The 13,741-nt window shown below is 39.9% G+C and overlaps 1 protein-coding gene across 1 annotated transcript; it reads right to left on the reverse strand.

Moving 5' to 3' along the window:
- Positions 1-1,031: 1,031 nt before the first annotated feature.
- Positions 1,032-7,694, reverse strand: LOC103922580 (vegetative cell wall protein gp1-like). Its single transcript, XM_009330736.1, has 4 exons — positions 7,618-7,694; positions 4,916-4,989; positions 2,299-2,692; positions 1,032-1,074 (listed from the first exon to the last, which is right to left on the reverse strand). Exons 1-4 carry the CDS (start codon positions 7,692-7,694, stop codon positions 1,032-1,034), a joined length of 588 nt encoding a protein of 195 aa, XP_009329011.1.
- Positions 7,695-13,741: the final 6,047 nt, after the last annotated feature.

Here is a 13,741-nt window from a genome sequence, read left to right on the forward strand (position 1 = left end):
GGAACAATTAGACATTTTGAAAGATAAACATGGGCAATAATATGCAATGATGTAATAATTTAGCATTTACATGTAAAATGTAAAAATTAATAATAACATACAAACAGGATAAAGGATATTATGTTTGATATGCTCACTCCACTCCTATTTCAGTATTGTGGCAAATTCAACTGATGAACATACTTTTCATTACCGATAGATTTGAAGGAGCATAGCTAGAGTGGTCTCCTGAAACCTTAATAATAGCTTCTAATACTAGTCAGGCTGAGTCATTCAAAACCTCATGTCACAAACTGTAAAGCTATCCTGGTTGTACAAGCTTTCCATTCCATCTGATGAAGATGTTACACGGTGTAAGAGATTTTCATTGTTAATTGGGCTAAAACCAAAATATAATAACAAGCATGGCTCTTAACCCTAATAATTTGTGTACTTACCTGAGAAAGCAGAAAACCTCTGTTATGGTCCCTGGTATTTTGTATCTTACTCTAAATAGCAACAGGATAAAACAGAAGTAGATAGGCAATCTCCTTTCCAAACACCAGTCTGTAAACTTCAAGTAAGAACCTTTAAGAGCTGCTTCTATTTTAAGCAGCAGAGACAGATACAACCCCCTTTACCAACCCCTTTGCCACAGAATCCTCCAGTTATTTTGAGTCACTAACAGGCATTTTTTTCCACCTCTGAAAGTTTAAAAAAAAATAATCTGGTTGCCTGTGCTTAAACATACTGAGTGACTGCCTTGCTGTAGTTTGATGCCATACATAGCTTTGTTTTCCCTCAGGATGCAAACATGTTTAATTTTGCTTATAAATACATTTGCAAATAAATCTGTTACATAGCTAGAGCTAATCAGTGTTTTTTATAGAGTGCATTGGAAGTACCTACCTGTCGTACATATATGAAAGTGTCAAACACAGTGAAATAGTCAAGCAGTGTCAATGGTACTCAAACACCATTTTTCCAAGTTTCTGGAAGAGTTTCTGTGAGGATTTTCCTAGGAGGAAACTGTAGAAGTGCAATGGAAAAGCTCATACACCTTCAGTTTTGCTAGCAGTGGTACCGGTACTTGGTCTAGAAGAAATATAACAGTTGTTAAAATTAAAATGTTAAAAGAACAGTAATAATAACTCACACCCTTCTTTTACAGAATACTTCATCAACAAAGTGACTGAGGGGCTGCAAGTAACAAGTTCAATAAACTTAAAAACATCACAACTTTCCGGAATTACCGCAGCTGTGAGTAGGAAAGGAAACCATAAAATGAAAAGGAAGGCTAATGAGCAACCCACAAAGAACTAATACTCTTCTCTTAAACTGCGGGAGAGATGAAGGCTTCTCAGTCCAAGACCTATGGTATCTAAGGTCTTGCTGAGGCAACCTACCTCAGACTGAGAAACCTGTAATTCAGCTTCCTTGATCTCAAGACTACTGGAACACTTGTAATACTATTCTCTCTCAAGATGCCATATTTTTTAATCTATCACTAGCCAGACAGGTAAAAACTGAACTCATGGACAAGTTGGCACTTTATTGGTGTCTTCAACATCCCTTAAAATCTCACAGGAGTTTTGTTAGGAATTTGCACCCCTGTGCACAGTGCACTGTGATTAATATACTTTTGTATCTGGGGCTGTGAAGCACACCGTGCCCTCACAGGATTTAGCACAAAGGTGAAGAAACGTAGAAGCTATTCGATCCTTGCCAATAAACACTGTGCCTGGGGTAAAGATGTCCCTGCCCAAGTTACCTGAGCGTGGGCAGTGGCCTGGGCTGGGCGGTGCTGTCAGCCAGCCGTCTGAGCGTGCGAGACGGGCAGCCCTTTTTGCTTTTTGCCAGGCCCCGGCGTTCATCAAACTCCCGCGAGGTTCACGACGCTGTTACACACACTGGTTTCTAAGCCTGCCTTTCGCCTTTTTAAGCCCTTCCTCTCACAGGCCCGCGTACGCGCTTAGTGGCCCAACGCGAGGCGCTGAGGGAGAAGGGCGGGCAGGGGACGGCGCTGAGGGAGAAGGGCGGGCAGGGGACGGCGCTGAGGGAGAAGGGCGGGCAGGGGACGGCGCTGAGGGAGAAGGGCGGGCAGGGGACGGCGCTGAGGGAGAAGGGCGGGCAGGGGACGGCGCTGAGGGAGAAGGGCGGGCAGGGGACGGCGCTGAGGGAGAAGGGCGGGCAGGGGACGGCGCTGAGGGAGAAGGGCGGGCAGGGGACGGCGCTGAGGGAGAAGGGCGGGCAGGGGACGGCGCTGAGGGAGAAGGGCGGGCAGGGGACGGCGCTGAGGGAGAAGGGCGGGCAGGGGACGGCGCTGAGGGAGAAGGGCGGGCAGGGGACGGCGCTGAGGGAGAAGGGCGGGCAGGGGACGGCGCTGAGGGAGAAGGGCGGGCAGGGGACGGCGCTGAGGGAGAAGGGCGGGCAGGGGACGGCGCTGAGGGAGAAGGGCGGGCAGGGGACGGCGCTGAGGGAGAAGGGCGGGCAGGGGACGGCGCTGAGGGAGAAGGGCGGGCAGGGGACGGCGCTGAGGGAGAAGGGCGGGCAGGGGACGGCGCTGAGGGAGAAGGGCGGGCAGGGGACGGCGCTGAGGGAGAAGGGCGGGCAGGGGACGGCGCTGAGGGAGAAGGGCGGGCAGGGGACGGCGCTGAGGGAGAAGGGCGGGCAGGGGACGGCGCTGAGGGAGAAGGGCGGGCAGGGGACGGCGCTGAGGGAGAAGGGCGGGCAGGGGACGGCGCTGAGGGAGAAGGGCGGGCAGGGGACGGCGCTGAGGGAGAAGGGCGGGCAGGGGACGGCGCTGAGGGAGAAGGGCGGGCAGGGGACGGCGCTGAGGGAGAAGGGCGGGCAGGGGACGGCGCTGAGGGAGAAGGGCGGGAGGGGGGTCAGCGGCGGGAACGGCGAGACGGGCGGGTGCCGCCGGCTGGGGGGCGGTGCTGCTGCAGGTGCAGCGGTCCTGGGCGGACCCGGCGAGAGCAGCTGCCTCAGGCGGGGAAGGGAGCTCGGCAAGCCCTCCGGGTGAGGGGGAAGGCGTCGCAGGGAGAGGGCGGGGAGCGACCGCTGGAGCCCGCCGCCCCGTCCGGCTGTGGCGACTGGGGGGGTGTCGTGGCGCGCCGGAGGCCCAGAGGACAAGCTGGGCTGTCAGGACGTGTTGCCGTGCAGTGTGCCATCAAACTTTTCGGCCAGGGGCGAGCATGTATGTTAGGCCCTGCACTGTTGACACATTTCTTACTGAAATTCCTCCTCAGAACAGAGAACTTGCTGATTTACAGCTACTGATATTTTTGTAATAAAGTCCTTAAAAATCTATATAGGCTAGGCTCACATCTGGGCAGAAGGCCTAGAGAAGGCCTTTTCACTGCCCAATTCCATTAAAATATTTAAGGTATATTATGTAATGGTATTAAAGGACAAGAAACGAGGTGTCAACAAACTGGAATTGACAGTCTTCTGTGGTTTAAGTAGAAAGGCTGCTCCAGGTTCTAGCATTTGGGAATGTATACAAATAAGAATTTAAGCCAAGTCTATAACACTGTTGCTAAAGCACAGAAAACCAAGAAATCCATTTCCTGTTGAATTAAGAAATGTGGGAAAGGAGTGGAAGTTACAGAAGACAGGACTGATGCAATCTCGCAAGGATAAAATTTGGCAGTGTAGCACATGGCCATATAATTGAGATTGGATAGTCTAGCATGTAAAGATTTCAGATTATATGATAAATTTAAGAAATCTAAACACCCTTTTTAATGTATTAGCTCAGTGTAGTCCTACATAATTTTCTAAGGAAAGAAGTGAAATAAATTATAACTAAAACACTCCAGTGGAAAATCTGTGTCACAAAATAACATCCTAACTTAAACAGACTGATACCTCATACACTGTTTGAAAGAAGAAAAGCAAACTGTAAGTGTTAGGTAGTTAATTTAAGTGTCCCAACGGCAAAGCAGAATTAAGACTAGTCTTGTTCTTAAAATTAAGAGTTTCCTTCTAAGGAGTCTACATTCAAGACCTTAGCTGTAATTTTGCCTAGTTTCATTTAACTCAACTGTTACTCTTCTCTAAGTTGATTTTGTCCTGTATTCTGTAAATGTTAGTCATATTCATGTCTCTTTACCATTTCTTTCATTTTGTAAATTAATTACACTTGTTACCACTCCCTGTACCATATCTGAAAAGCTATCCATCCCTCTATGCCTTGCATAGTATGGAACTCCTGCTTTAAGTATGTGCTTCGGTCCCACTCACATTAGCTGTTACCTGTATACCTCTGTGAAAAATATTTCAAACAAATCTGATGTTTTTTTAATAAAAACTCTTTGCACTTATGCATATCATAGAACTCTCAGAGCTGGGCAGTGAGAAAATGCTTTATAGCATCACATGGCATCTTTTTATGTTGTATGTACTAAGCCTTTGTCAATGCAGCTCAGTTAGACTTTCCTCTTCATAAGGAAAATGATCTCCATTAGATTAATTTTAGCTGCAAGCCTATAGTGCATATTTTACATGTTTATATTCACAGCCAGGCATGTACTCAGATTCCTTCTTAGCATGTGAAATGTGTTTGATCTGAGCGGGCACAGACAGCGCTGAAGTTCAATACCAGATTAAAGCCTCTTTCGTTACAAGGGGATTAACTTTGAAAAAGGAATGTGCCTCTTTCAACAAACTGTGAAATGCTGATCTCTAGGAAAATAAATGTTTACTTCTCTTTTTCCTTTTATCATAATACAGCTTTACATTACTTTACCTTTTTAACAGCTATTGCAAGCTGTCTTTTGATTACGCCAAATGTATTCCCGCAGTCTGTAGGAAGGCTCAGCCTGCCACCTAAAAACACGTCTGGTGCAAGATAAGGGTAGACAGCTGTGTATTGCTGCCAGAAGTCATAGTGCTAAACAAAGACAAATGTGCAAGAATGTGACATCCATACTTCTGGAAAGAGGAATGAATGCTGAAGGAGGAACACTGAACAGCTGATTACTTCCGCTGTTAACCTCAGTAGGACTAAATTTAAAAAAAAGTTAAACCACAGCTGGCTATATAGAACGAACTGCTGAGAGATTTGTCAGTCACTAGCTTCTATTAGGGAGACACTTAGCTTGGGAGTATTTTTGGAAAGAGTTTCCATGGAGTTGGAGAGACTTCAGGCCTTTTGCTTTTTTCTGATTGGCCAACAGACAGGTGCTGAAAAAGGTGGTGGCAGAAATATTCCAGACGTGGTGAATAGCATATGGACTAGCAATGGCAACTTACTTTTTGTTTTATGATAGGCTATATCATGTAAAAATATAATAGAATTTTTCCTTTCTCTCTTTCTGATGTGAAATGAAGAGAGGTCAGACAAAGCACCAAATAATGTCGGTCGAAAATACAACCACCTGTGGTTGCAATTTGGGAGTGGTGTATTCTACCATAGCACATGTTTAATGGCTTAAAACTAAAACTATATATTTTTTCTTCCAGGGTGAAGTGTTCTACATACTTCCACTTTACAAACACATGTTTTACGTTTAAAGTGCCAATGTCATTCAAACAGAAACCTATTATTCCATTGTAAATTAATCACTTACTTTTAGAGATAAATCATGTAGCAAAGAAATTATTTTTAAAAATAGGTGCTTTTAGGAATGACATAAAGTAAGCCTCAGAACTTGGGAGAAAGCAGGACTCTTTCAGTGGCAATGAAAACTTCTGTGGCAGCACTGAGAATCCTTGTATTTCTTCATTTTGGAATCAATTTATAGAGCTTGAACCCCCAAATTGAATCCACTGGTTCTGTCAAAGCAAGAGTTAGAATTTTGACAGAGTATTGATTTTGTACTTAGAAGTGCATCTCCCTCTAGAGTGTCAGAGCCAATGACTAAACATTGTGGGGGTACAGTCCTGATACTTTGGCATTGATGGACTGGAAAAATGGAGGTCCAAGATTTATAAGTAAGACAAGCTGTTAAACATGCTCTCTATTTAGGCAGGATCAAGCTTTTTCCTTTTCCTGAACAGTGATCATTTCTGGGGGAGAAAAAAGATAAAATTTGCAGAGACAAATTGAGTACATTTAGAAGGCAGTGATGAAAAGCTGTGTAAAAATATATTCCAGACATAGCATGATAGGTTCTACTCACCATCAAACATGAAAAATACGTGATAAGATATGCACACCTCCACCTCCCTTCCTGTCCTGTTTGATACCTTGGTTAGAACCAAGATAAAGAGGCAAAGTATGCAGTTACCTGCAGGTATGTTTTTATATGCTTTAAATTCTACAGCATCAGATGTGCACCTTGTATTGGATACTCCCTATCAAAGAAGGAATAGTTAATTCTAAATTCATGTATTTCATACTTTTTAAATGAGATGTCATTTGAGTTTCAGTGGTACTTTATACAGCGATTTTCTGGTCCTTATATGAAGGTGGTGGTATTAATCTAGAAAAGGGAGTCACACTGATTGATCAGGGAACTAATGAACTCTCTTTAAAAGGTGAAATGTTACAGGTAATCATGCAAAATATTCAACCAGTCAGAGGAAGAATGTGGACCTGGGAGGAAGCAGGCCTGAAGAGCCAAGACAACCACCCTTTAATGATGATGCAAGTATGCATATGAGAGTTAAAAGCTGTCAGTGAGACAGCTGAGGGAGCCACTGAAACAATGATTCACCCAAGTGGGTTACTAGAAACAACACCTTCAGACTGTTTGGAATACAATTTCTGGCTTTGCCATCAAAACTTGACTGGATCCAAAGAACCCGCAGATGAAAGATGGGAGGTTTTTGTGATGCTTTCACAAAAGGCTCTGAAATTCTAAGATACCGTATAAGCAATCTAATACATATATTATTTGCTTTGAAATTTTGGCAAGGGTAAAACCTGGCTATAACCCACAGAACTTAGGTAATAAATTTGTTATTGAAAAACTTGCAATAGCATTAACTGTATTGTTGCACAGGTGGTACAGACAGAAATAGAGGCAGGTCTGGTGTGCAAAATTAGGATCCAACAGAACCAATAAATCTAGATTGTACTTTACATAACAAGAGGGAGGGAGGGTGGTGCTCTAAACAAAACAAACCAAACAACAAGCTGCTTAATTCACTTTGTTGCCACCCTCAAATCCTAAAATAATCCAAACAGGCTGGAGAGTTAGAAAGTTTGTGTTGATACAAAGAGTTTTAGAGAAGGAATTAGATATCTTTTATATGGAATTGTGGTAATCATTGTGATTAATATATTTTTGAAAAAATACCTACACATGTACAACTACAATATGTAAATACACAATGTTGAGGAATTAGTTAACACCAAACTTTTATTACTTGGAGGTAGTTGTACTTACTGTATGAGAATATATTGCACAGTTTTGTGATCAGAGGATATATAATTTCTATGTAAACAAGCCATTACAGCATTCTTATCTCTATTTTTAATAGGATTATTCTGGAGTATGCGTTTTAAGTCCTAAATTGAAAGCAATCTTATGAGTAAGTCTCAGGAATTGAAATTTAAAGCTTCCTCTTGGGACATGCTGTCTTTGAGTATTTAGTCACAGAGTCAACTACCTCAAAAGCCCATAAAAGTTACCACCTCTCCTTTGCAGACATCTAGGTATGTTTGACCAAGAACTCTCTTCTTACCTTTCTTCTGCAAGTTGAATGGATGGTGTAATATTCCAGCAAGCAGTGAAGCCTAGAGGGTTTCCTGTATAGCCCATTTTGACTCTCTTCATTTTCCTGGGCACTTGTATTGGTGTGAGTGAGAGCGAGTTTGCAGGTTTGGGAGTTGCACAGAAGGGATGGCAGAGACTGTGCTTAGGGTTGTTGGTGTCTATTGACTTCAAACCCTGATGAAGTAAATTAGTAAATATGATTTACCAAAACATGTAACAATAGTTTGCTTTCAAAGTTCCATTGACTTCATTTATACAATTATTTAACTAATGAAGCTTATAAGAGTATTTTTTTTTAGAGATATCCAGAAGATGTAATATGTGGAGATAGAAAACCTCTGTCTAATAAGCATATATAAACTGAAAGGTGACAGTCGTGGCATCTGCAGTTTGTTTTTAAAATGCAAATTATAAAGACAATCTCACAGCTAAAAGCTGTGAAGAAAAATTACTATCTTTTGAGGATCAAGGCAAAAATAAAAGTGACTGCAGAGAATTTTCAAATACATTTTCTTGGAGAGAGGAAATAGAGCAGATATTGACAGTCAATTAGTTTAACCAAAAAGATTTCAGAAATCCGGGTAAGAAGCTAATTCTCTTTTGTGTTTATCAAACTTTCATATGGTTTGAGGAAGGTACTTTAATGGAAACTCTTTTTTTTTTTAAAGTTTATTACAGAGCTTTTATTCTAAGTATTTCCGTATTATTAGAGCAGACATAATTGTTCTGATACTTCACCAGCATTCTACATGGATAGGTAACAGTTTATGACTTAGGAAATGTTTTTAGCCGAATACCTTAGTTTTCAGTCAGTTGTAAGTCAAGTAGGAACGATGCCTGTCATGTATAGACTTCAGTCCTTGCACAAGGCTTTCAAGTTCCTAAATGTAACAGCTTTGAAAGCAGACTGCACATTTGTACAGGCTGTTGCCTCACTGCTAAGGTCTCATAGAGGCTGCATATGGTTTACATCACATAGTACTTGTGAAAGAGCAAGACTGAAGGAAATTAACCTCGTTTATCCATTCCTGTCCTCAGTTCTTATGTGATTTCATTTTCTTTCTGCAGGCAGACTTCATTGTGTCATTATCTGATTTCTGAACGTTTGGCTTTGCAGCCTTAATGTTATTCTTGTATGTTGCATCATGGAATAAAGGGGTACTTGAATATGACTCCATAATCCTTATGATAGTTTACTAAGACTTTCTAAAATTTCACTTTTAGAATTGTACAGATGTATGTTGAATGGACTAGTGTTTCATCATATGATGTATGTGTATAAGTTTACTTTGGTTCTTAGGTTCTACCTAGTACACTGGCATCTGAGTGATTGTTATTTAATACACAGACACACGTTTCCTCAAAAATACTGTTCAAAATGTTAGCAAGACTTCATGATAAATCTCTTCAATCTGCCGTTTGTTTAGTGATGCATAGTGATAATAAAGGATCAGTACTGATCCTTTATTGAGCTTGCAGTCCTCACATCTTTTCTGAGCATTTCTTATGGGGAACAGAGGCCTAAAAGCAGGGTCATTCACACTACTTATGTGTGTACAACAATTATTTTGTTTCTTGGCTAATACACAGAAAGTGGGACAGGGCAGAGGAATGGCAAAGGCATATGAGGGAATCAATGTTCTAGGTATTATTATTAGACAGTTTAATTAGCAAATGAGTGGTGAATATTATTCTTTTACAAAGGTTGTTTATTATAATTTGGATAGTAGCTAATAGTAATTTAGGATAGTAGTAATAAATAAATCTGTTTCAAAAAGTTTGAATAATACAATAGAAAAGAAGGTTTTGTTTAGTCTGAATACCTGAGGTAGTCAGTTGAATATCACTGCTGTTTTCTGTGTTTGTTTATTAACCAACTCGTATGTTATGATAAAGTACATATGCGTCCTTTACTCAGAACAAAGATTAAAGGCTTCTCAAAGCCTTAATATTGCTTTGTCCTTGGACATGTTTTCTTCACTGTATGTGGGTATGTTTCATTACGACTAGGTTACTACTGGTGGTATATGTGCTGACTATGATTTTATTTTGAAAATACTTTTTATGAGAGAAAATGCAAAATGTAAATCAAATTTGTAAAGCAATGAACATGGAACTTATGGAAGACATTTAGCATTTGTTAACTAGAATTTCACAAATATTTTATATGTGATTTGATTTATCAGTAGAATTCAAAAGCAGAAAAAATCATTGAAGAAAACCAGAAAAGGATGAAAGATGAAGAGGAAAAAAAAGAGCTGAAACAATGGAAAAGGCTTTGCATTGACAACCAAATTAAACAGAATTTTAGGTCTGGAATAAATAAGTTAAAAGATTCCCTGCAAACATGTCAGAGTAATTCTGTGAAATGTACTGCAGAAATGTCTGGTTTGAATGTCTGTTTTCAACTGTGGAAAGAATAATCCCTAGATAAAGGTAACTGTACATATTTTTGTGGTTTCTTTGGAGGGGATGGCAGGAATTAACTGTATGAAGACTGGAGAAGAACATCCTGATAATTTTTTTCTATTGTAATGGCACAGTGTTTTCATACTAACGACAGTTTTGTGTGCAGCTCAGATCTCTTCAAGGAAATTAGTTTGCGGGAGAGGCATATTCTGTATCAGGAGTTTTCTAGGCATTACAGTAATTCATCAGTTTGGCATCATCTGAGTTTTGTAAGAAGTAGTTTTTCATAATAGGTATATTGCAGATTATGTTGGGCCAGCTGAGTAACAGAAGAGGAAAGGATGCTTTAAACATGCTAAGGCACACAATAGACCCATATTGTGCTGTTTGAGGGTGGTTTTATTATGTCAAGCTTGCATAGCTTAGTTCATTTCTGTTTCCACTAAATTCATAGCAGTGATGATGAACATATGTTCTTCACATGATGAACAATAAGGTGTAAAAAGGTCCATGAGTGAGGTATGCATCCACTGGGTGTAATGGCTTCTCTTCTACCTAATACCCTTCCTCCACAGTGTCAACCAGGGGCTCTGGTACTGCATCAGGTGATGCATTGCTATTTTGTGGTTGCCCAGACTCACAACCCATTCAGTTTGGGACTGTTGACACTGCTCAATTTGAGCTATTTTGATGAGCCCACTGATACACTCTCCGGGAATGAAATGAAATTATAAACAGCTTGCAGTAGCCTTTGGTTTGACCCTTTTCAGGCTAATAATTTCCGTTCTTGTACATATCAGCTTCTTACTGCAGCTTTTTTGTTTTGTTTTCAAGCTGGATCACCTAACAGATAAAGGTTAGCATATCATCAGTTAATGTAGAATAACTGGGAGAGTAACACCTAGCAATGAAGTGGTGAGAAGAGTTAGGGGTGAGCTGACATCAGTAACTATTTAACCCAGATCAGCAGGTGCCTCTAAGGTTTATAGGGGCTGGAGGTCTGGAATGATAGGGGAGACCAGGGGAAAATGCATGCTGCACATTTGCAGACAGAATACGCATGCATTTTCATTTCCAAGTACATCTATTGCATATGCTGATTTCTGTACACATCGGGACATCTGTGAGAATCACTGGCTTCTGATTTTTGAAAGTTTCTTCCATTAGGGGAAAGATTCTTAAAAGCAAAAGTATTGAATGTGACAATCATTACAGCTGGCTTTTCTTTTTCCCCAAGGCAGAAGTGTGAAAGGTCTAAGAATAGCTGTTGAAGCAATGAGAAGAATCTGTTCTCTACTGGATAAATAGCATGATTTACTGGAGACAACAGACTATCAGAGGATTGCCAAATGCCTTAGATATTTTGGATTTGAGAATTTGGCAAACAGTCTGGATTGTCCACAGGTTATGTCTGTAAAATAATTAAAATGTTTCGTTTTTCTATTTTTCCTATATATATTTGCTGCTGCATAGTTGGTATTGTTTTTCTCAAAATATTAAGTTAAAGCAACAACAATATTAGCAGAGAAACCCCTGATAAAGACTTACTTACGCTGGAAAATCAAGAACCGTAAAGTTCAGAGATGCACTATTTATAATTGCCTGTACTACCCATTGTAAGCAAATAATGGTGTGAAAGTTAAGATTGTCTTTCCTGAATTTGAAAAGTGTAAAACCTCCATAGAAGGCCTTTGTAATAGTATTTTAAATGTAATTCTATATTCTTTACCAGGAAAAAGGCAAGAACAAATTTTACTACAGGGAACTGACTCCATAACATGTTATCACCAAGGCTTTAACCCCTAGGCCTATGACATTGCTGCCAGTTACAAATGTTCTTAAATGCCTAGCACAGCATGGTTGAGTGCATATCAGATAGTGGTGCTTGATACCTTAAGAAGCACTTTCTATGTGAAGTGTGTAAGCTTTGTATAATCAATTTCTTTCTCAGTGTCCTCCAGCAGTTTGTTCAGATTTAAATGACTCTCCAGCATCCCATTCACTTCCAACTTATGAGGTCAATAATACTCTCTCTAAATTATGCTTCTTTTTCTTTTCTGAAGAGCATGTACCACCTTAGCAGACCAACTGTGTTTTTCTTTACTCTTTTGCCTAATTAAAACTGCTCCGATCAATGAGGGGTAAAATTCTTTTTCTGCTAGTTGAAGTGATAAGCAGGTTTGATTTAAGGCAACCTCATCCACTGTGCCTTTGTATCTTTTAAAACTTGTAACTGACAAACATTATTAATAAAGATTCATACATGGGATTATTATATGCCACCCAGTACTACATCTTAATTGAGACTAGATAATCAGCCATTTGGGGTCATAATAGGTTTGAGATGATTGATCATCTAATTTTATCCCTAGGGGTTCCCATTCAGGATGGAAGTTTGTCTTGTCTCTTTTCCCCTGTAAGGATGCAAATTTCAATGCAAATATCTTTCAGATGTCCCAACGGCTGTTTGAGTTGCTTTGAAGGCCAGTCTCAAGTTCCAAAAATTGTACTGCTTTTGAATTAATTTGCATTTTGTAGGCCTACCTCCCTAAAGAATACAGACCACTGTATCCGTATTTGGGAAAAGTACAATGCTTGTGAACTGAAATCCTTAGCAGAATGTCAGATAATTTCTGATATATTAGTATGTGCTTTATGTTGTTGCCACATCTTGTTCTTTTATCCATTCCATTTGTGCAGTTGTTTTTTTAAACTTTGCTTAACTCTTCCTACACTGATGTCCACACCATTTGTACAGCATTTCTCCAAATAAGTGGTTAGTTTTGTCAAGCTGGGATGTATTTTGCATTTGGCACTTGTTTTTACCCACTTTGTCAAGCTTTCATTTCTTTAAGAACTAGAGTCTGCCAAGAATATTTTCTGGGTCCTTTGATGCAATTGAAAAATGTACTAAACATCTACAGAATCCAGAGCACAGTCAAACAGAGGTCTCCACGTTTTCTGTTAGTCTGGGAGTAGCTCAATTTCAACTACAGCACATGGGCCATTACCTGTTATGAGAAGAGAAGAAGATAGAGATCCCAGGGTTCAAAGTTTTTATCCAGATACATGGCAGGTAATACCATACACTGTGAATTTTATTTAATATGCTTATATTTATGGGTGTGTACAGGAAGACACTGGTATTATAAGAAATAAATTAAATTCAAAGATAATCTTGAGATTTTGATACAAAATTACCCTGACATATATCTTTGAGCCAACAGTCATTTGAATAGGCTCAACAAAGAAAAGAGTGAAGGTGACATCTACTTTCTCATTTCAGTATTGTTCATTTCAAAGGAAGTGAGTGAGGTCTTAAGTATCATGGGATTGGTTTAAAAATAATCATATCAAAACAATTTTTAAAAAATTAATTTCTTAATTTTCTTCTGTTCAGAACTTCGGGATATATCTAGATTATGTTTCCAAGCATTTTCCACCAAAAGTGAGAACCTAAAAACAAAATGGGTATTTCCAATATCCAAAAAACTTCATTTTTTCTGGAACAAGAAAGCAAAAATATTCTAAAGCTTAGATACTGTGAGACATGATAAACTGATGAGACTTGATAGAAGGAACTAGGAGCTTTATTCACAGTATCATACTTTAGTAATACTAAATAGCAGGATGACATCAATTAAGGAAAGACAAATTTCATTTAACAAGGAAATTCTTTCCTT

This window comes from Pygoscelis adeliae, unplaced genomic scaffold (genome assembly GCF_000699105.1).
Source record: "Pygoscelis adeliae isolate BGI_AS28 unplaced genomic scaffold, ASM69910v1 Scaffold167, whole genome shotgun sequence".
Lineage (NCBI taxonomy): Eukaryota > Metazoa > Chordata > Aves > Sphenisciformes > Spheniscidae > Pygoscelis > Pygoscelis adeliae.

Bases quoted from the DNA above. Each gene is read 5' to 3' on its own strand.
- LOC103922580 (XM_009330736.1), bottom strand. From the start codon at position 7,694: ATGGGCTATACAGGAAACCCTCTAGGCTTCACTGCTTGCTGGAATATT. The intron at 4,990-7,617 runs GTAAGAAGAGAG...TTTTAAATTTAG, and splicing joins ATTCAACTTGCAGAAGAAAG to TCCTACTGAGGTTAACAGCG. The intron at 2,693-4,915 runs GTATGGATGTCA...CTTCTCCCTCAG, and splicing joins ATTCATTCCTCTTTCCAGAA to CGCCGTCCCCTGCCCGCCCT.